Genomic DNA, 25,076 nt, shown 5'->3' on the forward strand with positions numbered 1-25,076 from the left:
AGTGTTCATTTACAACCCTTCTCCGTGATTTTTTTGAACTTCCAAATGATTGATCTCCTGCCTTTCTAAACTTAATACTTCTCTAAAGGATTGCTATTTTCCCCTCTTCATCTCAATTTATAAAACTTTCATATTGCCACAATTTATCTACTAGTTTCTCATTTGTGATGTTATTTTTCTTAATGACCTCCTGCCATGAATCTCAGAAAAATGTAATTATCCTTATATATCTCTTAAAAAAAACTCAATTTTCAATGCTTCTATCTTTGCTCTGTGAAATGGTTTAATATTACATCATAAACATGTTTGTATTAAAAACAATTCAACCAGACTAATTTTATAATAATAATGAAATTTTTTTATATAAGATTATAACCTTTGCAGAACAGAGACTGATGCATTGCAAAGGAAATACAATTAAGATTGCTTTATACAGTATACTTGTGATTGAGCAACCCCTTCCAATTTCTTCCAAGCTGCAGCTGCTTTTTTATTTCTTACTCCACTTCCATTTCTGACCTCTCAGTTGCGCAATCTCCAGGGTCTGGTCCCAAAACCATACCATATTGTTCCTGGATATCTTTATTATTAGCTCCTTCAATAAATGTTGAGTATTGAAATGTTATTTTCCTTAGTAAAATAAATTTTTGAATATACTTACCCGATGATCATATAGCTGTCAGCTCTGCTGCCCGACAGAAAAAACCTACGGGCGGAATACGCCAGCGATCGCTATACAGGTGGGGGTGTACATCAACAGCGCCATCTGTCAAGTAGGTACTCAAGTACTCGATGTCAACATAGAACCAATTTTCTCCTCTGTCCACTGGGTCTCTATTGAGGAGGAAGGGTGGGTCCTTTAATTTATGATCATCGGGTAAGTATATTCAAAAATTTATTTTACTAAGGAAAATAACATTTTTCAATATTAAACTTACCCGATGATCATATAGCTGATTCACACCCAGGGGGGTGGGTAGAGACCAGCATTACATGTTGACATTATTATGAGCTAAGTATTCCGTATTTCATTTTAGCAGTTATTCAAAATAACAAGCATAAAATAAATAAGTACCTGGTAAGGAAGACGACTTGAACAATTACTCTGCCTTTTTAAGTACGTCTTCCTTACTGAGCCTCGCGATCCTCATAGGATGCTGAGCGACTCCTAGGAGCTGAAGTATGAAGGGTTGCAACCCATACTAAAGGTCCTCATCAAAACCTCTAATCTAGGCGCTTCTCAAGAAATGATTTTGACCACCCGCCAAATCAAGTAGGATGCGAAAGGCTTCTTAGCCTTCCGGACAACCCAAAAATATTTCAAGAGAAAGATTAAAAAGGTTCTGGAATTAGGGAATTGTAGTGGTGGAGCCCCCACCACTACTGCACTCGTTGCTACGAATGGTCCCAGAGTGTAGCAGTTCTCGTAAAGAGACTGGACATTCTTAAGATAAAAGACGCGAACACTGATTTGCCTTTCAAATAGGTTGCGTCGAATATACTTTGCAGAGATCTATTTTGTTTAAAGGCCACGGAAGTTGTGACAGCTCTAACTTCGTGTGTCCTTACCTTCAGCCAAGCTTGGTCTTCCTCATTCAGAAGGGAATGAGCTTCTCGTATTAACAGTCTGATAAAATAGGATAAAGAATTCTCTGACATAGGCAAAGATGGATTCTTAACTGAACACCATAAAGCTTCAGACGGGCCTCGTAAAGGTTTTTAAAATAGAACTTAAGAGCTCTTACAGGACATAATACTCTTTCTAGTTCATTTCCAACCATACGATAAGTTTGGAATATCGAACGATATTGGTCAAGGCCGAGAAGGCAGCTCGTGTTTGGCTAGAAAACCAAGTTGTAGAACATGTAGCCGTTTCGGATGAGAATCCGATGTTCTTGCTGAAGGCATGAATCTCACTGACTCTTTTAGCTGTGGTTAAGCATATCAGGAAAAGAGTCTTAAAGGAGAGATCTTTCAGGGAGGCTGAATGAAGTGGTTCGAACCTGTCTGACATAAGGAATCTTAGAACCACGTCTAAATTCCAACCAGGTGTAACCAAACGACGCTCCTTCGTGGTCTCAAAAGACTTAAGGAGGTCCTGTAGATCTTTATTGTTGGAAAGATCTAAGCCTCTGAGACGGAAGACTGAAGCCAACATGCTTCTGTAACCCTTGATAGTGGGAGCTGAAAGAGATCGTTCTTTCCTCAGATATAAGAGGAAGTCAGCTATTTGAGTTACAGAGGTACTGGTCGAGGATACGGATACTGACTTGCACCAGTTTCGGAAGATTTCCCACTTCGATTGGTAGACTCTAAGGGTGGATGTTCTCCTTGCTCTAGCAATCGCTCTGGTTGCCTCCTTCGAAAAACCTCTAGTTCTCGAGAGTCTTTCGATAGTCTGAAGGCAGTCAGACGAAGAGCGTGGAGGCCTTGGAGTACCTTCTTTACGCGTGGCAGACGTAGCAGGTCCACCCTTTGGGGAAGTGTTCTGGGAACGTCTACTAACCATCGAAGTACCTCGGTGAGTTATTCTCTCGCGGGCCAGAGGGAAGCAACTAGCGTCAACTTTGTCCCTTCGTGAGAGGCGAACTTCTGCAGTACCTTGTTGACAATCTAGAACGGAGGGAATGCATATAGATCTAGATGTGACCAATCTAGTAGAAAGGCATCTATATGAACTACTGCTGGGTCCGGGATAGGTGAGCAAAGTATTGGGAGCCTCTTGGTCATCGAGGTTGCGAAGAGATCTATGGTTGGCTGGCCCCAGGTGGCCCAAAGTCTCTTGCATACATCCTTGTGGAGGGTCCAAAATGTTGGAATTATTTGTCCCTTCCTACTGAGACAATCTGCTATGACATTCAAGTTGCCTTGGATGAACCTCGTTACTAGTGAAAAGTCTAGACCTGTTGAACAGGAGAGGTCTCTTGCGAACTCGTACCATGTCAGAGAGTAGGCCCCTCCTTGCTTGGAGATGTACGTCAAAGCAGGGTGTTGTCCGTGTTCACCTCCACCACTTGCCTTGAAGGAGAGACCTGAAGCTTTTCCAGGTCAGACGTACTGCCAGAAGCTTCTTGCAGTTGAAATGCCTTGTCCTTTGACTCGAGTTCCATAATCCCGAGCATTCCCTACCGCCTAATGTCGCACCCCAGCCTACGTCCGATGCGTCCGAGAAGAGAACGTGGTTGGGAGTCTGAACAGTCAGGGGAAGACCCTTTCAAAGGTTGATAAAGTCCTTTCACCAAGTCAGACCAGACTTTATCTTTCCGGAAACCGGGATCGAGACCGCTTCTAGCATCTTGTCCTTTTCCAGTGAAAAGCTAGATGATACAGAAGAGGACGGAGGTGTAGTCTTCCAAGTGACACAAATTGAACCACGGATGACAGTGTCCTTACCAGACTCATCCACAGCCTGACAGGGCAGTGCTCCTTCTTCAGCATCCTCTGGATGGATAGCAGGGCTGGGGGTTGATCGTCTTGTTCAGCAATGTCCTCATCAGAGGGTTCCTCATCCGAAACTGATGAGGAAACGGCAACGGAGTGGGCAAAGTCTGACTCGCTGAATCCGGTCGCACTGGTGGATGCGTGACGGAGCCGGACACAAGATCATGGTACTGCTGCACAGTCTGTGAACTGTCAACCATGGGGACGCGAGGAAGTACAGCGTCAACCCGAAACTGTCTAGACTGTCTGGGTTGTGCAGTCAACCCCCTACCGGGTTGCTGAGGTTGCCGCACTGCGTCACAACAAGTCACCTCTGCTGGTTGTTGAACGTCTTCCTAGTGACACACTGAACGTCCACAACCACCTCTGAGAGTCGCTTAACGTCAACGTGCGACTGGCAACCCACACTGGGTCGCACCGGTGGAGAAACCATCTCAACTGGCGGACGTGAGTAGGATACCTCAGCGTCAACAGGGCGTACAACCAACCGGTAGGAAGGTTGTTGGCTAGAAGGTTCTTCTCCGTAAAAAATCCTCTATCAAGGACACAAGCTTGGACTGCATGTCTTGCAACAAAGCCCATTAGGGTCTATGGGAGCAGGTGTGGCAACAGACGGGGTTAGCGACTGAAGCGGAACCATTTACCATCCCTGGAAGCCTTGTAATGCTTTAATTAAAGTCCATAGGAGGCTAAGCAGCTTAAGGCTCCTCTCCAAATGACAGAGTCCTCAAAGGAATATCAGAAGGAGGGAGAACAGCACTTTCTCATCTACAGGAACCATGTCCGAGAAAAGCTAGGATATCTCAGTGAGGGTCTCACTGGTGCATAAGCAGCAGACCAGAAGGCAACGTTATGTAACTGCTTGACAGTCTGTGAGCTGGCAACAACCAAAGCTGTGTGGGGAAGCCTCAACTCCTGACTGACTAGTCTGCTGCGGGCGAGTGGCGGTAACCACAGTGGGTTGCGGAGGCTGACACACCGTGTCAAAACACGGCAGCTTGTGGTAGCTCACGCACGGCAACGGAGTGCTCCGTGTGTCTGTGGGAGTCAGCATGCGTCTGGCAGGGTCGACTGCGCATGGGTGGAGGAGCTCTCACAACAAGAGTGTGGGAGCAGGCAGCCATGCTGGGCGCACAACCATGGCAGGCTGTAGGCCAACGGGTGCATCGTCAACCTTCTCCGCAGTCGGAGTGTGGGAGCAGGCAACAACCAAAGCGGAGTGGTGGTGCGTGGTGGGGACTGCCGTGGGTTGCGGAAACTAACGCATCGCGTCAAAACACGGCAGCTTGACTCCACCTTCCCACTGCTGATGCGGTAGCTCACGCATGTTAACGGAGGGAGCCGCACGTCGGCTAACGTTAACATGCGTCTGGCAGGGTCGATTGCGCATCGGAGGTGGAGTTCTCCGCAGCCGGAGTGTGGGAGCAGGCAGCCTCAGCGTGAGCTGGGCGCACAACCGTGGCAGGTTGTAGGCTAACGAGAGCAGTGTCAACCTTCTCCGCACGAAACTCCTGCATAACCGCAGCTAACTGAGTCTGCATAGACTGCAGTAAAGACCACTTAGGGTCTACAAAAAACGGCAACAGACGGAGCTACTGTCCGTTGTGACTGAGGGTCTAAAACAGCTGGTGCGGCAACAGACGGAGTTACTGCCTGTTGCGGTACCACCTTGCCTCTCTTGGGAGGTGTGCAGTCGTCGGATGACTGCAGCGAGTCCGAACTGACCCAGTGGCTACACCTAGGCCGTTGGACTTGCGCGGAAGGGACCGACTTGCACTTAAAAGCTGCAAGATGTGGTCCATGGTTTCTTACGAGAAACCTCTTCCGCAGACGAGGAATAAATGGGCTCTCTCGTCTTTGTGTGGGTGGGGCGATCTCACGTCGGCTAACGTGTGTAGATACGCCCGAAACCACGGAGGGAAAAACGTCTGTTCGTCGATCAAGGCCTGTGGAACCCATAAGTCGTTCGACATTACTTCTCCCCTGGGCTTGGGAGCTTGTAAGAGGTCCCGGACTAGGTGAACAACTGGCACGAACAGACGAACCCTCGGACGCAACACTGTAACACTTTGCGCATATCACTTTATCACTTTTGATTTTCTGTTTGCACTTATTTCACTGAAATCGAAACATTAACCGATTTCTACCTGAAACACGCAATCCTATCCTTCATTAAAAGGTAGTAATTGCGAAAACAGTTTTACAATGCAACAGAAAAACATAAATAAAGATAAAGAATTCAGTGGCTGGAAAAGAGACTAAACACTAGATCAAATAAACTACGTTTACAATCTCTCACCGCATAAAGCCTGGGAACAAGAATAAAACCCTAGAAACGTTTTACCTTCTTCCCCTACAGCGACTAGGGAGAAGAGTAAAAAACGAGAACAACGTTACCCGCTTGAACGAAACGTTTTTTCTCCTCTCTCTCCCTCCGTCTCTATCTCTCTCTCTCTTCTCTCTTGATTTAGCACCGGAGAGAAGAGCCCAATTATATATCGTTAAAACATGTTATTTGCTAAAGGAAAAAACTGAAAGGTTTCCCAAATAAAAAGTTCCTTTATTTAAAATTTAAACCATTTAAGCTAAGAAGGAATGAACGAAACGCTAGAATCGGTTTACTCTTACTGCAAAGTGAAACCGTGATACACTCTCTCTCTATCGTAACGATAGAGCGCAAGTTGAACGTTCTGAACGTCAACAACTGCGGAGACTAAAAAACTAAACGTTAGTTCATCTTTGAAAACAGTACGAGACTATCAAAGAAATTCTTTAAACCATTTAAGCTAAGAAAGAATGAACGAAACGCTAGAATCGGTTTACTCTTACTGCAAAGTGAAACCGTGATACACTCTCTCTCTCTATCGTAACGATAGAGCGCATGTTGAACGTTCTGAACGTCAACAACTGCGGAGACTAAACAAAAAAAAAACTAAACGTTAGTTCATCTTTGAAAACAGTACGAGACTATCAAAGAAATTCTTTCATAAAACATTAAAATTAAAAAAGTATTAAATTCTTAAAAGGTTAAATACGATATAACGGGCTCAATGTTAATTAACTTCGGTTCCAAGTAAGGACCGCCTACTATTAGGAAAGGTCGCATATAAACAAACAAAAAATTTATTTTTTAAAAGTTTATAATAAATGGAAAGTTAATCGAAGAGGCCTATAAAGGCGGAGAGATATAAAATAAATAGATCTATAACTTGTTAAGCAAAATTACCAAAAACCTAAACACACTTCCGTCTAAGGGAAGGGTCGGCCATTTAAAAGTGAAAGAGAGTCCATACTCTCTTCGTCACCATAATTAAATCTATCCAAAACGAGTTCAAGTTTTGAAATGAAGATAAAACCCCTGCATAGCGAAAGCTCAAAACTGGAATAGTGTACTTCACCAAATCGTTGTGAAAACAAATCCAGTTAGGGACGGCGTATTTAGTAGGTCTTGCCATTGGCACGACAGAGAGAAAATTGGTTCTATGTTGACATCGAGTACTTGAGTACCTACTTGACAGATGGCGCTGTTGATGTACACCCCCACCTGTATAGCGATCGCTGGCGTATTCCGCCCGTAGGTTATTTCTGTCAGGCAGCAGAGCTGACAGCTATATGATCATCGGGTAAGTTTAATATTGAAAAACATTTTTTAATCTCCTTTGCCATATTATTGGTTTTGCTTACAATGATTATTAAACATCTCTTCTCTATTCCCTTCTTCCCTATTTCAAACTGCTTCTGTTGATACTGTTTTCATTACATGGTCACCTGTAAACAGTGTCCCATGGGTCTCATTTCCTATGCTACTTTGTACTTTCCTCCAATAACACAATACACATTAGACAATGAATATACAGTAATTGTCTAAGAGTGATAAGTTACTCTTAATCAAAACTAAATGTTGAGAGAGTTAGGATTGATACCTATGAATTCATGCATTTTTCAACTTTGCCCGTCAACTTAGAAAGTAATAGTCCTATGAAAGACAGTTGTTTGCACACTGTGCAACATGTGGAGTAAAAGTAAATGCATAATATACATGAAAATAGCATAAAAGATTTGACAAAATAAAAAAGAAAAACCTTACTCACAGGATGATATTCTTTGAGCAGGGCATGCATTTGTTCAACCTCATCACTGGTTAAAGTTTTGAGAATGTACATTTTGTCACTAGAATTGTAGAATCGAGCAGCACTTCGGCCTGGAGAGTCCATGACAATTGGTTGTGACCTATTAGGTAAATAAATCAGCTAAATCACAGAAAGAAAATGGACACACAAAGTAATATACTGTACAGAGAAAATGTTAATATATCAATTAAATTACCCTCGTAAAACCTCAATAGACAAGTTTTCTAAGAACTAATCAAGAAAGGAACTAGTCAACATGTTATAAAACACTGAAATACCGTATAAAGCAATGAGTAAAAGATACCAAACTAAAATAATTTATTATGAAAAAAGAAAAACATTTCAGTAAGATATAATTTATTACAAGTATCTTTCACTAGTTTCCAAACATGCAAGTACACCATGGGGATAAAATACCAGCTTCTTTTAAAAACATCAAGATTGACGATGATTCATCGTGACAAATTGACATAAGAAGTTTGCCTACGGTTTCATTTCTCCATCTCAGGATATTATTTTCAAAGACAACTACCAGTATACTCTTACATGATCCTACTTTGGTTATACCTACCTTATTCAAATCAAACAAAACAATCTTTTCTTACGTTTTGGAAATACCCCTGAGCTAGGTAAAGATCTTTGCTCTTTGATATATTCGCCAGTGAAGCAGAAAGTACAATAGGAAAATCTTTCAATAAAATCAAATAAATATTAAAATGTAAACCGGTAAGAGAAAACAACTAAATATTAAATACTCTATTCCATGGATCATGAATCCATCTGGAACAAACAATTCCCAACTGCTATTAAACATCACATCGATATTCTACTATAAGTGGAACTTGGAATACTTGAACATTCTGGAAGACTAATCTGCTTAAGTGTATGGGGAAGGTACAAGAAAACTTTTTATCGGGAACATATGGTGTGTTTCACTGGATATCTTCTTGGCTATCAAAGAGGAGCCAATCATTTCCTACCATGGAGATTAATTTCGGCAAGTGCTGAAACTAGCCAAAAAGCTTTTAGCGAGGTGTTACTCCATTCCGCAGATTAGCAAGGGAGAGCAGTAGATGGACCTAGCACCCTACTCGCACACCCAGTGGCCAACACAAGCCACTTTGCAATTGCAGGCAGGACTTCCTGCGGGTAGGTGACGGCAGGCCAGAATGTTTAAAGAGCTTCAGATTAAAGAACCCGGCTTAGGTAGGTGAAGTCCAAGACCAACTGGTCTCTGACCCAGGGTGTAACTATATGCTTTGTATGAGTTGTGGAGATGTACGCCCTATCACCTCGCTAACTCCCAATGAGAGATAATAGCCTGAGCAATTGTGCTAAGGTGTGACAACTAAGTAATGCAACTTGTCAAGCTAAGACTTCCCTTGGCTATGCTTTTCTTACCTGGACATTACCCAACTCCCACTTCGCTGGGCGAACAGGGATGTAATGCCTATATTAGGATATACAAGGAACAATGATACCCACCTACAGTCAGAGATCAGCTTGCAGTGTTCCTAGGTTTGCTCAAGCCCCAAGAGAGGGGAGAATTAAAGGTGAAAAGCCAGTCCTTTGCCTATCAATATTATACTTACACATGGGTAACATCTGCCCTCCACCAACTGCTACTTGTCCTACTAGGGAGCTGAGGTGTTATTGATCATATTTTATGCATCCACCAGATGATCTATGGAGTATATGTCGAGGCTGCTGTGGGTTACGTCTCCCAGGCAGCGGGTGGTGAAAGTAGACTGACGTTTCACATACCCGCCTGTAAGACCTGCATCACATTGAAGTTCTTTTGAACACCAGGGACGTACTAATGCTCCTGACGTCATGAGTTTTAGGACTATGGTCAGGAGACGATAAGTCACTTGGAGGGCTCATTCAATGTCTTTCCTGATCCAGGAAGATATTGAATTCCTTGTAACCCCCCCTCTTGACTTAACCTATGCTGGAAAACAGTCTATTGATCTGTGGTCAAGCTCAAGCAGTTTGTTTAACGTATTTCCTCAGCACCCTTACAGGGCATAACAACAGTTGACCTGGATCATATGTTGCAGTACGGACACTCTCAATGCAGAAGAGCCCGAATCTATGATCTGCTACAGCTGGATTTTGAGTCTTTGCAATAAACTCAAGGACGAAGTTGAGTATCACTTCATATGAGGAAAGATAATTCCATCGTGAGGAAATGTCAACTCAATTCAGTTTAAAATTAATACTTAAGGCTGAGCGATAGCCTTTCACAACCGACACTGAACCAAGTTTTTCCTTCGAGGTAAAACAAGAATTCCGCTATTGTTGGAATAGTGGCACTGAGTGAGGAGATGCCCCTTCCATGCCACCAACCACAGAAGATAGTCTACTTCGCTTGGAAGAAAGCAATAGATGACTCTCTGAGGTATCTACCATTCTCCTCACAGTTGGTTGCGAAAAACCTCGTGCAGTGAAGAGTTGCTCGATAACTTCCAAGCGTGAAGGTGTAGCGAAGCTACTCATCTGTAAAAAATCTGAACATATGGTTGTTTGAGTAGCTCAGGAAGTGTAGGGAGTTCCTTGGGTGTCTTTGTGAGGTGTAGAAGGTTTGAAAACCCTTCTGCATGCTACCACATCAGAGCTATTAAGGGTATAGATACGTTATGAGATAACCGAACATTGTTCAGAAGCCTCCTTACTGGGTAGAATGGGGGAACGCATAAACGTCTAGGTTGTCCCCCAGGTGTTGAAAGGGTCTTGCCAGAACACTTGGGGATCCAGTACTGTGGATTATCACACCAGTAGTTTGTGGTTGCGACACATCGTGATAAGATCTATTGTCGGTGAACTCCACAAAGTTTGGACTTTGTTGGCTATCTGTTGATTCAAACCCCTCAATGCCAACTATCCAAATCTTCCTCCTCCGTTTGTCTGCCAAGATGGCTCTCTTGTCCGGTATGAAATGGGCTGAGAGGGTCACCGAGCTGTCGTCCATAAATCTGATTATCTCCACAGCCAGATGGCAGAGGAGCTGAGGACTGAGGAAAAGTACCTCCTTGCTTATATATGTAAGCCATCACTAATCAGTACTACGGGGAGTCCTGTAAAGGAATGATTGAAGAATTTGAGAGCTAAAAGGTTGCTCTCATTTCAGGAGGTTTATGTGGCAGTGTTGCTCGGCTTAGATAAATGTCCAAAGATAGTAAGGTACAACTGGCGAGGGCCCCCAACCTTTTGATACATCTGTAACGAGCATCCATCTCAGGGGAGGAGAGAGATCTAATCACGAGTAGGCTGGTATCCGATACCCACCACTGCAGATTTCTCTACTGCTCCGACCCTATAGGGACAGGTAGATCCGGAGGATCTTTGGGCCAGGACAAGAAGGTATCCAGCTGCCACTGGAGAGTTTGAGAGCAGGTAGAACTTTTAGGAATCATGGACTCTCAAGGAGGAGTGGTGTTCTAGCAGCTCCTCCCAACAACTGTTGCCAATTCGTCTTGTCTTAGAAACAGTTGTGTTATTCGTTTTATTCTCTCCAATAATGTTAAGAACGGGAAGAGGGTGAAGGTGCACAAACAGGACGTGTTACACTGCCTTGAGGATGGAGTACGACCAAGATTCAGGCCCGCGGGGGATACACCTCTGACATACTCTCTATAAGCATCCTCCCAGAAGAGGTCGTCCTCTCATCTCGCTATGCGGTTGGGTGGGTAACAGTGAGCATGACTCTCCCGCAAGACCAAGAACTGTATCTTGACTAACTAGCGTGTCCTGGAGAAAACACTCCTGCTCATCCTTTCTCCCATAGGAGATCGGTGAGGAATCTTCATCTCGCTTAAGCGAGTAGACTGCCTGCAAGCCCGGATGCAAAGCAGACTATGTTGTTGCTACGCCCTGGCTCGTGGGCAGAACGGCAGGTTCTTCCTTGAGTCTGGTTATGCTTCCACCTACCGAAACAATATGACTAAATCCCTCCTGATCAGTATGCATCCCCCGGGATGTTAGCTAGTAGTCTCTTCACTCCAAGAGAAAAAGGTCTTAGCTCCTAACAAGTAAGGAAAAGGCTGCGGAAGACCAATTGTACCAGGAACCATTCTGGAGAAAATAGTCTTCCCTTCCGAGTCATTGAAAACTCGGACATACTCTTGGATACCTGGTCAGCTAGTACCTCTCAGGTATTGTGTCTTTACTTTAGTGTAAATGAATAAGTAAATAAATAGGAATATTGCATATATCCGACCATAAAACGACCTATTGATTGGAAAATGTAAAAATAAACTAATTTTAACTTATCTCATTTCTGTGGTATAAAAAGACTGCTAAATCATAAAACTATCCGTATAAGCATGTAATCTTGGTTTTGGTTATGTAAAGATGTTATTACAATTTCAATTTACTTAATGTATCCTTAGAAATTCAAAATAAACTAAATAAAACCGATTCTAAATCACATCTTCCCTACATATAATGCCCAGAGGGGAAGCCATTTTGTTTGTTTACATTTCATCACAATGAACGAACAAATGAATAAACAAACGAACGAACGCATTTATACATTAAAGTGATAACTAACAATACTTATAGTTTTTAGAAAACTGTATGAAACCTTTGTTATTGATTATGTGATAATCTAAATAAGTTTTGAAATTATATTAAGAATATTTAATTATACTATATCTTTGATAGAGGTAGCTTGAATCAGCCGACAATGTTTACATGTAATCAGCCGAGCTCTAAATAAAGTTCCCAAACTTATTCAAAGCATCTTATAATAAAAAATTGCATAAATGTCAATGCTGTATATTAAAGATTACCATAGTTTACTAAAAGCGATTAGTGTCATTAGTAATCAATTGGATGTGTAAATGCATTTCTTCATTTGTTTGTTGTGTTTTCCTTTTTGGCATCATATGTAGGAGAAACATGATATGGAAACAACTTTATTTTGAATTTGTAAGACTACAGTAAGTAAAATAACTATTGTAATAACGTCATCTTTACATGTACACCGTTAAGAGTACTATTTGTAACTTATGTTGGCATGTCCTCGAGATTGGTTGCTTTAGATCAGCCAATTGGGTTTACGTGTTCGGAGATGGGCTCACATAAGAAGTTGATTTCATATACATAGCACTATTTTTTTTTAATATACTATTTATAATGAAGATATACCAATTATGAATATGATAAAATTTATTTTTTTATATATAAATAAATATACAGTTAATAAAAATAAAGATCTAAGAATTGTTTACTTCTTATGATGACCTTTACCAACAGAATGCTGCTATAGTTATCTGAATTTATTCTGGTATATCAGGAGTCCGTAGTAACAGTATCCGTTGCTGCGAGGTTCTACTGTAGTAGTAGTTAGTGGGAACCTGTATTCAAGCAGACCTCAGTAGAGAATGGAACTCCGCACGCACCTCTCCTTAGTGCTGAATAGGCTTTCTTTTATAAAAGTGAATAGTCTCACACGTTAGGGTTATTTGCCTAAGCATGCTGCAAAGAACCCAAACCCTTGCCCAGAGCCCAGAGGTTGGCAAGTAAGGTCTAGTGCACTCATTGTTTGGTGTGGCAAGGATTAACTGTACGAACGTTAGTGAGTGCTGGGGAGCGCTAGCAAATACTGGCGTCAGCTACTGCTCGCAAAACACTGGCGAGCGCTTATGAACGCTGTCGAGACAGTACCGCATCCGTATGCGCAGGCAACTTAAATGTCTGTGCATATCTCTCTTTTGTATAGTGAGCTAACGCTAGCACAGTTACTGCTTACTCATGGTGAGCAGATGTATTGAATAGAGTTGCGCTGTTCTCACTTCACTTATGTGCTATACAAGAAGTCCCTAGTATGTGAGTGAGGTATTAAGTGCGCTAGACACTCTCTACAGTTAAGTTCCTTCAACTATGTTGTGGCGAGAGGGGGCTATGACATATAGCTGTGGGTGAGCGCTGAACTCGCTCAACTGTTCTTTGTGGCAAAAAATGGTTCTAGCACATAGTTGTGTGAGCACTGAACTCCCAGAGAGGGGTAGTGAGTATGTAAGGTCGTAGATAGTAGTGCTCTAATCCTTGTCAATGGTAGCGCTCTGAGCTCTCCGACCCTTAACCTCAATGGGTGAAGGGTCAAGTGTGCTAGCGCATTAGGCTCATCGTTCTCTTGTCAAAGAACAGAAGTTTCTCCATTGTAAGAGTTTGAAAATGAATCCAGGTCCTGAAGTTCCTGGCCTTTTAAAGCTCCATGAGCTTTGTTGTGTCTCAAAAATGTATAATGTAGCTCAGCAATTAATAATAATAATAATAATAATAATAACCCCAAAGAGATATGGCTTAGAGGTTTCTCCCTTGTAAGAGGTTACAAACCATGAGGCACACATCCCGAAGGGATTGACCTCATGAAGCTCCAAGAGCTTTGTTGCATTTCTATGAGACTAGTCTATGGGACAGGCGGCAACCAAAAACAGTCGGCTGGCATCACTACCGGCGGCAATGATCCCGTAGGAGTATTGCTCATGAGACACGTTGTGCACTGGGCCACGATGGGAGCAGCAGTGACCACAAGCGGTCGACAGGCATCACCACCTGCAGCAATGACCCAGAAGGGAATTTGCTCAAGAGACTTGATTTGTACCCTGAGGATAAGAAGGCGAAGCGCGCCACTGCAAGCAGTCACCTAACTACTCCACCGTCAAGCTTCAAAGAACTTGCGGAGAATGGACGAATCCTCAGGAGGGGAAATCCTCCTTCTCAGACTGCCTCTGCACTCATTCCAACGCCGAAGCTATAGGAACAAAGGTGAGCAGAAGTAAAGTATGTTACAGTAAATTGTAACACTTACAAAAACCATTTCGTATTAATGAAATTTTTAAATTTTAAGCCGGTCGGTTTTTTATTATGGTTGTTAAACCGAATAAAGCGGGCGGAGGAAAACCGACAACGTCTGTTCTCCTCCAAGCTGAAATGCAAAGAGGCTTGTGTTGGGCACTGCATGTGCACCCCCCCCCCCAAAGAGGGGAGTAACACTTGCTGAAAGTTTTATGATTAGTTTCAACTGTTGTTCAAATGTATCTCCATGGTAAAGAGCTGAAAGGTTTGTATTTAATGCCAGAAAAAAAAAAATTCTATTATTAAAATTGTATCTCTCCTAGCTATACAAACCCGAGTTCTTTAAATTGGAGTATGTCTTCAGCAGAGCTGCAATAACTGTTGAATCATTAACAAAGTGCAGTAGCTAGTGGGAGGAAGGTTGGGGTCATCCACCGGCCCAACTGTATGTCGTCACTTCTGACATTTAGCATAACGACGGAGATGGAGGGAGGGTTGAGGAGAGAAGTATAACTTCAAGTATTCAGATTTGTTTTGTTAGGAAAAATTCAGATTTCAGGTATACCTCGGGATACGTCGTTTCATTTTAAGTTGATTTTGATTATATGTCATTTGTCAAAAATTATACTGTATATGGAAAACTAAAAAGTAAGTTTAAGCTATTTCATTCAACTTTGTGTCTGTCCACCATAGATACTGAAGTCATATCATCACTAGAAAAGCATTAAAAGTATACACATCCTATTACTGTACAATAAGTAAGAAAAAAAGTGTATAAAATTATATTAAAATACATACATTTACAGTAAATGTTAATCTTAGAGAACGAAATATGAAAACATCTGTGACTATGTCTTCTTTTTGTCGTCTTATTTAACAGTCTTTACCATCACAAACTAATTTCAATAAATTCCTTTGTTACTTACCCTCAATAAATCATTTTGTTTTATATTGTTTTAGAGTATAAACCATATTCAAAAATAGAGCCTACGATATACTGTAAACATGCCAATTAGTAAACATCTACATTTTATAAGCATGTACGTATATCTACTGTATTTGTAAATTTAGATTACTTTTGTCGGTACTTCATTGAAAACTAAAACTTATGTTTGCAAGATTTAAATGTATACTGATTAACCATATATTCAAATTAAATTTATAAATAAAACAAAAAACTAGGAATTGTTATTTGTGGGGTAGCCTAGTGACAAGCAAATTTGTAGACAAGTAAATCTGACTTGAGCAGTTTTTCAAATTGTCACCTCTCCTGGGACAAATTACTGCCCAAAAGATGAGGTATACCTGTACTGTATTTATGTTGAGCCTGATGGAAAAAGCGTGACTTAAAATTAAATGCACACCTAGCATTATGTAAAAAAAAGTACAGTCCGGGAAGATCTGAATACAAAAGATGGTCAGAATTTTGAAAAATATTATGCAACATGCAAAAATAACCAATTGAACCACGGTGTCAGAGATTTATATGCAGATCAAGAATAAGAAATTTAATAACCAACAAGTTTTCGTATGACAAATTAAAATAGGATTCAGTTCTTCCAGACAACAATTTCAATACTTAAAACAAGGTAGAAGGAGAATTAAAACATTACTTCAGGATTGAATGATCACCAAAAATCTTAGGACTTCTCAATTAGCCATTTTTTTGTGCAATTGAAGAAACAGACTGAATGCATTTCTCGAAAGTAAATTCTTAATCACAAATCACACCTAAAATTTTAAAGTTGTATATAGTTAAAGAAAGATTACCAATGCAGAGAGCTGGATGTTAAAGAGCCAATGTCTTCAACCTACTTAATATCATACCCAAGTTTTTTTAGGTTCAACTTCATGCCCCATAATTTGAACTATGCACTAATTTTAGATAGATCTCTATTAAGGGATTCAGCTATCCCAGATCTACAATCAGATGGAATTGAGGGAAAGAGAGTAGCATCATCTGCATATGCAACGAGCTTGTTTTCTAGACAAAACCACCTTATGTGTATATAAAGTAGTATGAAAAGTAATGACTCAAGAACATTATCCTGAAGAACAACAGATATCACAATCCTATACTGTACAGTACTTACTACAGTGACCATCAACAACAACTCTTTGCAATCTGTTACTTAAAAATTCAATAATGATGCTAAAAAAAGTTCCCCCTACAAGGGGCTCATGATTAACACGGTCAAAGGTAGCACTAATATCATGGACAATCATACATATTTCCTGGCAACAATCAAGGAATTTCTGTACAGCATTGGAAATTGTCCAAGAAACATCTTCTCCAGGACGTACTAGAACAGCAAACTGACACAGAAACCACTGGTAGCGTAACCCATACTCTTACACAGTCTATGGTGTAGGTAATAAGTCTATATGGGACTCCTCATCTGCTCCTCTGCAGGAGCTTGCCAGGCCCACAATTTGTTTGACAGATTCCAAGGAAAAGCTAAGTGGGCTAGCTTGAAGTCAGGACAGGTGTAAAGAGAAGAACTGATAGAATTTCACTTTCCCTCTGACCTAAAGAAACTGTGTTGGAACCGTATGGAACCAAACTCCTGTCTCTGAAAAGCAACCATTGTATCAAGCTCTAGACATTCCCTCAGAGAAAGGGAAACTATTTCCTCTAGGTAAGGAGTTCTTATATTCCAACAGAAATGAGGAAGGAGAATGCATTTGTTTACTCTCATCTGGCCCATGGACTCATCTCACTGAACTACAGGTAATGATCAAAAGCATGAAGACCCATCACTCCCTCCAATACGGTAAGGCTTCTTGTGACAGAAATCCCTCATGGGTACTCCAGTCTCTTCTTCCCTCTTCTGAAAAAGTGTCTGATGAAGAGAAAAGAGGAGAAAGATGGACTTGATATGAGGAGAAATAAGGAGGAGCAAACTTGCAATTCTCCAACCCAAGTCATTGTCAAAATGAGTGATCAGTTACTACTGAACAGGAGCAAGATCCCTGCCTCCCTTATAGCTACTCCAGTCTCTTCTTCCCTCTTCTGAAAAAGCATCTGATGAAGAGAAAGAGGAGAAAGATGGACTTGATAAGAGGAGAAATAAGGGGGAGCAAATTTGCATTTCTACAACACAAGTCCTCGTCACGAGTAATCAGTTACTACTAAACAGGAGAACGATCCCTGCCTTCCTGACAATGTAGGGGCAAAACGTAGGAAACTTTTCAACTGCATAACTTCTCAGGTATCAGTCTTGCTTGATGCTTGGACAAGACATCAGATTTTCTCCACCATGACCCTCAGATCATGATGGAGCAAGGGGTCCAGCTGCCACTCGACCAGACATTCGCGTTTTCCCCTGAAGGACAAAGGAAGAGCCTAAGGGAAAACCGGCGGACAGTAAGATGTACCAGCCTTTGGGGCCACTAAAACAATGAACCCACTCCCTCTAGAAAATGGACAGACCCCAATTGAATGCGGTCTGAAAGAACGATTCATTCAGCCAAGAAGGGTATGAAATCACCCTTCCTTTTCATGGTGACACTACAAGTTACCAGGAGAGGATTGGAGAATGGTTTTACCCGAGTTCTAGTACAAAAAATCTATAATCCTTCTAAACAAATGATGGCCATGACTAAGGCAAAATAATCTGAACCTGAATATCCGAAAGGAAAAGAAAGTGACGTGATATGGTCAGGCATGCAGATGACTCGTATCGTATATGTCCCGCTAACTAGTTCTTCTACCTTGTTTAAGGGGAGCGGTTCTGCTCCATTAAATTAATGTTATTTTGGGTTCATTTGAAACTAATCTACTTCTTTTGTTTCTCAACAAATTTTCCTCATGTGAAAAGCATTTTAAAAATAATTTCATTAGCCAAATGTATGTGGAAAATTTTGTCCTAATTTTTTTCATACAGTATATATTTTTTTCAAACATATTGGTATATTTGTAAAGATTGCCATTTTTCATATACTACATAATTTTTTTAAATTTTGCAAATCCCTTCTATAATTTTTTAGACATGAAATTTCTGATCTTTTTGCATAATGGTAAATACTAATTCAAAACCCCCAAAAAACAGTTTTGAGTTTTCTCTGAAAATTTCATGTTTTGAGATATTGGCCATCAAAGTTTTGTATAGATATTGTCTGATTAACTTTATTAGGGGTTTGCAGTTTTATAGGAAATTATATCTCACCATTAGGGATCATAAGGACATAATCATTATATTTCAGGGTTATTCATTAAGCAGTGGTGAGCACTACCCCTCAAATTCAGAAATATATAAGCTACAGATATCAAATGCCTATACATAATTAAGACATTGCTTGCATATATTCTTGTCTGCTAATTATTTGGGAAAATCTTACACTTCAAGTATACTTAGCTGCCATCTCTAATACTTCATACATCTTTCAGCATAAATATAAGATAAGTGTAATTTTATAAATGAGCATACAAAAAAATACTGGCTTCCAATAATTTTCATTTTGTAGCAATCAGCTAAAATATACTTTAGTATGCATAAGTATCAGCTTTTAGAGGCAATTTCCTTCAACACTTGAGATTATAAGATCATTCTCATCATATTATCTACCATGCAGTGGTGAGCCAATTCCCCTCAAAATTTGAAATATATAATCTATATGTACCAAATGCCCACACAGTAAGACAGTCCTAGCATAATATATTCATGTCTGCATATTTTCTGGGCAAATTTTACGCTTACCATCTGACACTTTTTAAATCATTCAGTATATTTATAATATGAGAATAGCGAATATAAACGAATAAAGAAATTCAATGAATGCAACTTAGAGAAACGTAATATACGTTTTTTTTTCAAGAGAGAATTGAAAGAAACTATCTTATTTTCACCCTAAATGAAAAAAACTTTTTCACATGATGTTTATGAAAGACTACGATAAGTACCTTTACCTCAAATTATGGAAGAAAAATTGATTATTCCCGTATGCTGACATGAAAAAGGTTGCGTAAACAACCAGATGCGTTCATGTAAATATAATAATTTGATGAAAATAACTTAGCAAAACACAACGTACGTTTTATTCAAGACACGATCGAAAGAAACTACATTCTTTATTTTCACCCTTAATGACAAAATTTATAGAAGAATAATTGAAAATTCACGTGCGCTGACACGAAGAAGGTTGCGTAAACGACCGGATGCGCTTATGTAGAGTTAAGAAAAAGACATTTAGCCATAAAACAAAGTTTTCATTAAAAATAACATTTGAAATATGAAATATAGACATTCTCCAAGCCAAAAACGCAAAGATTGGAATTTCCAAAATTCCAAGCAGAGGTTGCGAGTCGCGCCCCTTAATGATTCAATAGCCGTTTAAGCTCCACCGAAGACATACGGTACCATCATTTAAAGAACGAAAAGTTTGTATCTGCGTAGGACTGGAACAAACTGGAGTTTAGAAATTCAATGGCCCAACAAGCACTCCTGGGCTTAGAGCATTTCAATTTTCTAAGGTAAGATTCATGGATATACTGTAATTATATATTACTGATGAGATAACTTCAGTACTCCTATTCAAGAAATAATTCCCCAAGCCACTAATTTCCTTTATATATGTTTGTTTTACTCATTTTGAGTTTGAGTTAAATGTTTGTTATTTATGAGCTCCAATAAATTGAGGTAATTGTAGTCTACTATGTACCAATGTGGTCTGTTCTCAAAGTAACTGTGAAGCCTATCTTTATGTAATTATAGTAATGACTTATAATTAACAATGACTATATTAAAAGTTTTAAACCTCAATCCATACAAAATAAATATCCTTATACAGAGAAAAACATAAAACACAGCATGGCAAAGTTAAAAAATACCAAAATCATGTACAGTATACAGGTATTAGACTGGTTACAAATGCATACATCCCGAAGCACTAGATGTGAATTTTAATCATGTTATTATCCTTCTTAAATCAGAATTAATCACCAAGGTGTACTTGAAAAAATAAAGAGAATAAAAAAATTTCAAAAAATGTTTGTTTCACAAGAATAAACCTTTTACATTTAATAATGCCTAATTAGCAAGCAAGGGCAGACACACTATGTACTGAAAGGTGACTAAAATAAAAGAGGTAATAAGCCTCCAAGCATTTCACTTCCCATTAACTGTTTACACGACTAACTGCACAAACATATTAGTCAATTGGATGTCATTGGCAACTAAAAACCTTTATCCGCTGGTTCAACTAACCTCTGTTAAAATACAGTGATACCTCTTAAAAAGAGAGTTTCTGCATATGAAAAATCCATGATACGAAATTATATACAGTGATACCTCGGTAGTCGAACGACTCTATACTCGAACAATTCGGAGTTCGACCAAAATTTTCGAGAAATTTTTGCTGCGGTGCTCGACCAAAAATTCGGTACTCGACCAGCCGAACACGTGACGACCGCATGGGCTTTGTGATGATCGCGCCATCTCGGCCACTCTCGCTTGTTCGGGAAGCATCAGTTCTCTCGAGAGCGTCACTCAGACAACGCGCGATCAGCATTCGTTGTGATTTAGTGATTTTCAGTGCTTTTAATTGCTTTTTTAGCTTTCATAATGAGTCCCAAGAAAGTAATGAGTGTTAAGGGGAAGGAGAAGAGGAAAACAGTGCGAACAACGATCGAGTTGAAGAAGGAAATTATAGCGAAATATGAGAATGGTGTACGAGTGTCCGATTTAGCGGTAGAATACGGAATGGCGAAGTCGACCATTTCTACGTTTTTAAAGCATAAAGAAATGATTAAGAAGGCGAATGTTGCAACGGGAGTTACGGCGGTAACTAAGCAAAGGCCACAAGTGATTGAGGAGATGGAAAAGTTGCTTTTAATATTTATTAAAGAAAAACAGTTGGCCGGGGAAAGTGTTAGTGAAGCGTTCATTTGTGAAAAAGCGTTGCATATCTATGAAGAATTAGTGAAGAAAAGTCCGAGTACCAGTGAAAGTGATTCATTTACATTTAAAGCGAGCAGGGGTTGGTTTGAAAAGTTTCGTAATAGAACAGGTATTCATCGTGTTACTAGGCATGGGGAGGCAGCTAGTTCGGATCAAATTGCAGCCGATAAATACGTGGGGGAATTCGATCGGTACATAAATGAACAAAATTTGATCGCACAACAAGTCTTTAATTGTGATGAGACTGGGTTATTTTGGAAGAAAATGCCAGCCAATACGTACATTACCAAGGACGAGACGAAGATGCCAGGTCACAAGCCAATGAAAGATAGGCTAACATTGTTGCTGTGTGCAAATGCAAGTGGCGATTGCAAGATCAAACCCTTGTTAGTGTACCACTCGGACAACCCCCGGGTGTTCAAACGAAATAATATTTGTAAAAGTGCACTACCAGTTATGTGGCGCTCGAACACTAAATCTTGGGTCACAAGACAATTCTTTACTGAGTGGATAAACGAAGTGTTTGCCCCCCAGGTTAAGGCTTACCTCATTGAAAAGAGCTTGCCAATGAAATGTCTTCTGGTTATGGACAATGCTCCTGCACATCCTCCAGGTCTCGAGGATGACTTGAAAGAAGAATACAGCTTTATCAAAATCAAATTCTTGCCCCCCAATACTACTCCCATACTCCAGCCCATGGACCAACAGGTCATTTCAAACTTCAAAAAACTCTATACCAAGGCCCTTTTCAGAAAGTGTTTTGAAGTGACCAGTGACACGAAGTTGACCCTAAAGGAATTCTGGAAGGAACACTTCAGCATCCTCAACTCTGTTAACATGATTGACCAAGCTTGGCGAGGTGTGACCTATAGGACATTGAACTCTGCCTGGCGTAAGCTGTGGCCATCATGTGTCACAGAGAGGGAGTTTGAAGGTTTCCAACCAGAGGCGGGTCCAAGCACTGCTACCCCTGTAATTTCTGATGACACTGATGTCGTTGAGGAAATTGTTGTCATGGGCAGGAGTTTGGGGCTTGAGGTCGACAAGGATGATATTGATGAGCTTGTAGAAAGCCATTCTACCGAGTTGACTGTGGAGGAATTGTTGCACCTGCAACAACAACAGCAGCAGGATCTGATTGTGGAGCAGGAATCTTCAGAAGAGGATGAGGTAAGGGAGGATGTTCCAAGTTCTCTCATCAATGAAATTTGTTCCAAGTGGGCAGATGTGCAGGCTTTTGCTGAAAAATACCACCCAGAAATTGCAGTAGCAAACCGGGCAGTGCATATGTTTAATGATAGTGTCATGTATCATTTTTGAAGAATACTGCAGAGGAGGAAGAAACAATTAACAATAGACCAGTTTTTCACAAAAGAAAAGAAAGCTGCTACATCAAAGCCTGTTTCTCCTCCAAAGAAGAGACAAAGAAGAGAAGAAACCCCTGAAATAGATCTGCCCACCCTTTCATTGGAGAGAGAAACAACTCCTGAAGGAGAACTACCCCGCCACATCATGGAAGGGGACTCTCCTTCCAAGCAGTAACCTCCCCCTTCCATCCTCTCCACATCCATCCCTGTATGCCATCGAACCGCTGCTCAAAGGTATGTTCACTACAGTACAGAAAATGGTTTAAAATTGTTTTATTTTAGTACAGTAAATGGTTTAAAATTGTTTTATAGGATTTTCTGACCAATTTCATACACATTTAGATAATTATTGTTGTTTAGGTACACGTTTTATTAATATTTTGGGCCTGTTCGAGTGCTTGGGAACGGAATAGAATATATACCATTATTTCTTATGGGGAAAAAAAATTCGGTACTCGAACAAATCGGAGGTCGAACACGGATCTCGAACGGATTATGGTCGAGTACCGAGGTATCACTGTACAAATATTTTTTCCCCTCATTACGAAAATTTTTTTTATGATACGAAACGAGATACAGTACGAGATTCGCCCGGCCGCCGAGAATAATTTTATAATTCGCTAACTGATAAAACTGTAAACTTGACACTATTGTCCTGCTCTCCCATTGGTTATCTCCCTACTCTAATGCTGTTAAGATCCTGCTTTCCTGTTGGTCAGCATCTATCCCATCATGCACCTATGTATCGTAGTTCCTCTACCATTTCGTTTTGGCAGAGCTATTGTTCAGACTAAATTTGTGTTGGAGATTTTGTTTTCATGCTTTTAGATACTGTACTGTATCATGTTATTTTACTCATACATTATTAGCCATGGGTCCGAAGAATGATGCTGATGTTCGGGGAAAGAAGAAAAGGATGCTTTCTATGGAGAAAAAGCTGGAGATAAACACGAAGTATGAGGCTGGCATGCGGTTGAGTGTGATGACTAAGGAATATGGTCAAAATCCTCAAGCAGAAGGAAGCTATCAAAGCAGCAACACCTTCTAAGGGCATGACTTTTCTGAAGCAAGAGGAGCCACGTCCATGATGAGATGGAGAAACTGCTTTTCCTTTGTGTTGAAGACAAAGAAATCACTATAGACACCATTACTGCAACATTTTTTATGATCTCATGCGTGCTCAGGCCAAAGTCGAGATCTATAGCACAGTAATAAGTCCAGTGTTAATGCATGGATCAGAAACTTGGGCTTTGAGATGAAAAGAGGAAGCAAAGTTTATTGAAACAGAGATAAGAATGCCAAGGTAGATTATGGGAAATTCACAGTTTGTAATATTGGAAAATGATGAAATTAGAAGAATGGCAGGTGTAAGACAGATTAACAACATGATAAGAATGTGGGCATATGGTAAGGTTGGATGGTGGGGAGGGAGTGAGCGAAGATTGAGAGGAACCTGTAAGGGGGAGAAAATCAAGAGGGAGGCAGAGAATTAGATGGTGAGATAAAGTGAAGTATGATATGGAGAGAAGAGGTTTGGTGGTAAAGGATGCCTTCGATCGAAGGCATACGAGAAGGCGCACCAAGCAACCGACCCCTTAATGTAAGGATATGGTGGGGAAGAAAAAGATACTTGTTTTACTTAGTGTTGACATTCAAATACAGTACTGCTAGACAATCCTATCAACAAGCCTTTCATTTTCATAAGAAATTATAATGCTAGAATGAATTATTCCATTTTTTGACTGAGTTTTCAGACATTAATTCTACCACTGGCAGCTATACACATGTCTGTGTCATATATGATAGCATACAGGTTAACTCTACAAATTCTAAGGTGTAATTCATGTTTTAGCATAGGGTATATCTACAGTTAAAGTTGACTGCCAATGGTGAAAAAAATCTTTAGCAAATTGATTTGAATTTTTATTGTACAGCAATAGCAAGAGTGATAACACTAAGAAATCTTGTATAACATAAAGTTCAATTCACTCAATTATGCATAACCTTATTTCAACTAATACTGAAAGGTTAATAATAGAAACTGACTTTGTACGCCACACAGCCAAAAACTTGCAGTACAAAAGTATAAAAAAGAAGAACTTAGATAAATATTGTATCTGTAGTAGTAAAATAAAATCAAATACTGGAATAATGATACATAGTAGAGGAAAGTACGTGATATACATTCACCCAAAGTGAAAACAAGTCATGTAATGAAAATGCTTGGTAGGTGAGAGGGTAGTTCATAGAAAAGAAAATGTTTGACCTATTCTTCAACATTCACTTGTCGTATTTTAGCAACTCCTCAAAATAGTTTGTCTGCCCAAACCAGACAATCAGAAATTAAGTAAATGTAAGATTTATCATCTGCATGAACACACACAGTTAGAGTACAACACTTTAAGCTATATTAACAGTGGTATACAATAATATTC

The 25,076-nt window shown here is 40.2% G+C and overlaps 2 protein-coding genes across 3 annotated transcripts in view; both read right to left on the bottom strand.

Annotated features, from left to right (window-relative positions):
• LOC137652295 (uncharacterized) overlaps positions 1 to 25,076 on the bottom strand; it is a 133,190-nt gene that overhangs the window by 36,258 nt on the left and 71,856 nt on the right. The gene's annotated exons all lie outside the window — the stretch shown is intronic.
• PIP4K (phosphatidylinositol 5-phosphate 4-kinase) overlaps positions 1 to 25,076 on the bottom strand; it is a 101,896-nt gene that overhangs the window by 22,269 nt on the left and 54,551 nt on the right. For both annotated transcript variants that reach the window (XM_068385604.1, XM_068385605.1), the window contains one exon: positions 7,533 to 7,671. In XM_068385604.1, the coding sequence (XP_068241705.1) occupies positions 7,533 to 7,671 (139 nt within the window). The remainder of the gene's footprint in view (positions 1 to 7,532; positions 7,672 to 25,076) is intronic.

Source organism: Palaemon carinicauda, chromosome 13, assembly GCF_036898095.1.
Source record: "Palaemon carinicauda isolate YSFRI2023 chromosome 13, ASM3689809v2, whole genome shotgun sequence".
Lineage (NCBI taxonomy): Eukaryota > Metazoa > Arthropoda > Malacostraca > Decapoda > Palaemonidae > Palaemon > Palaemon carinicauda.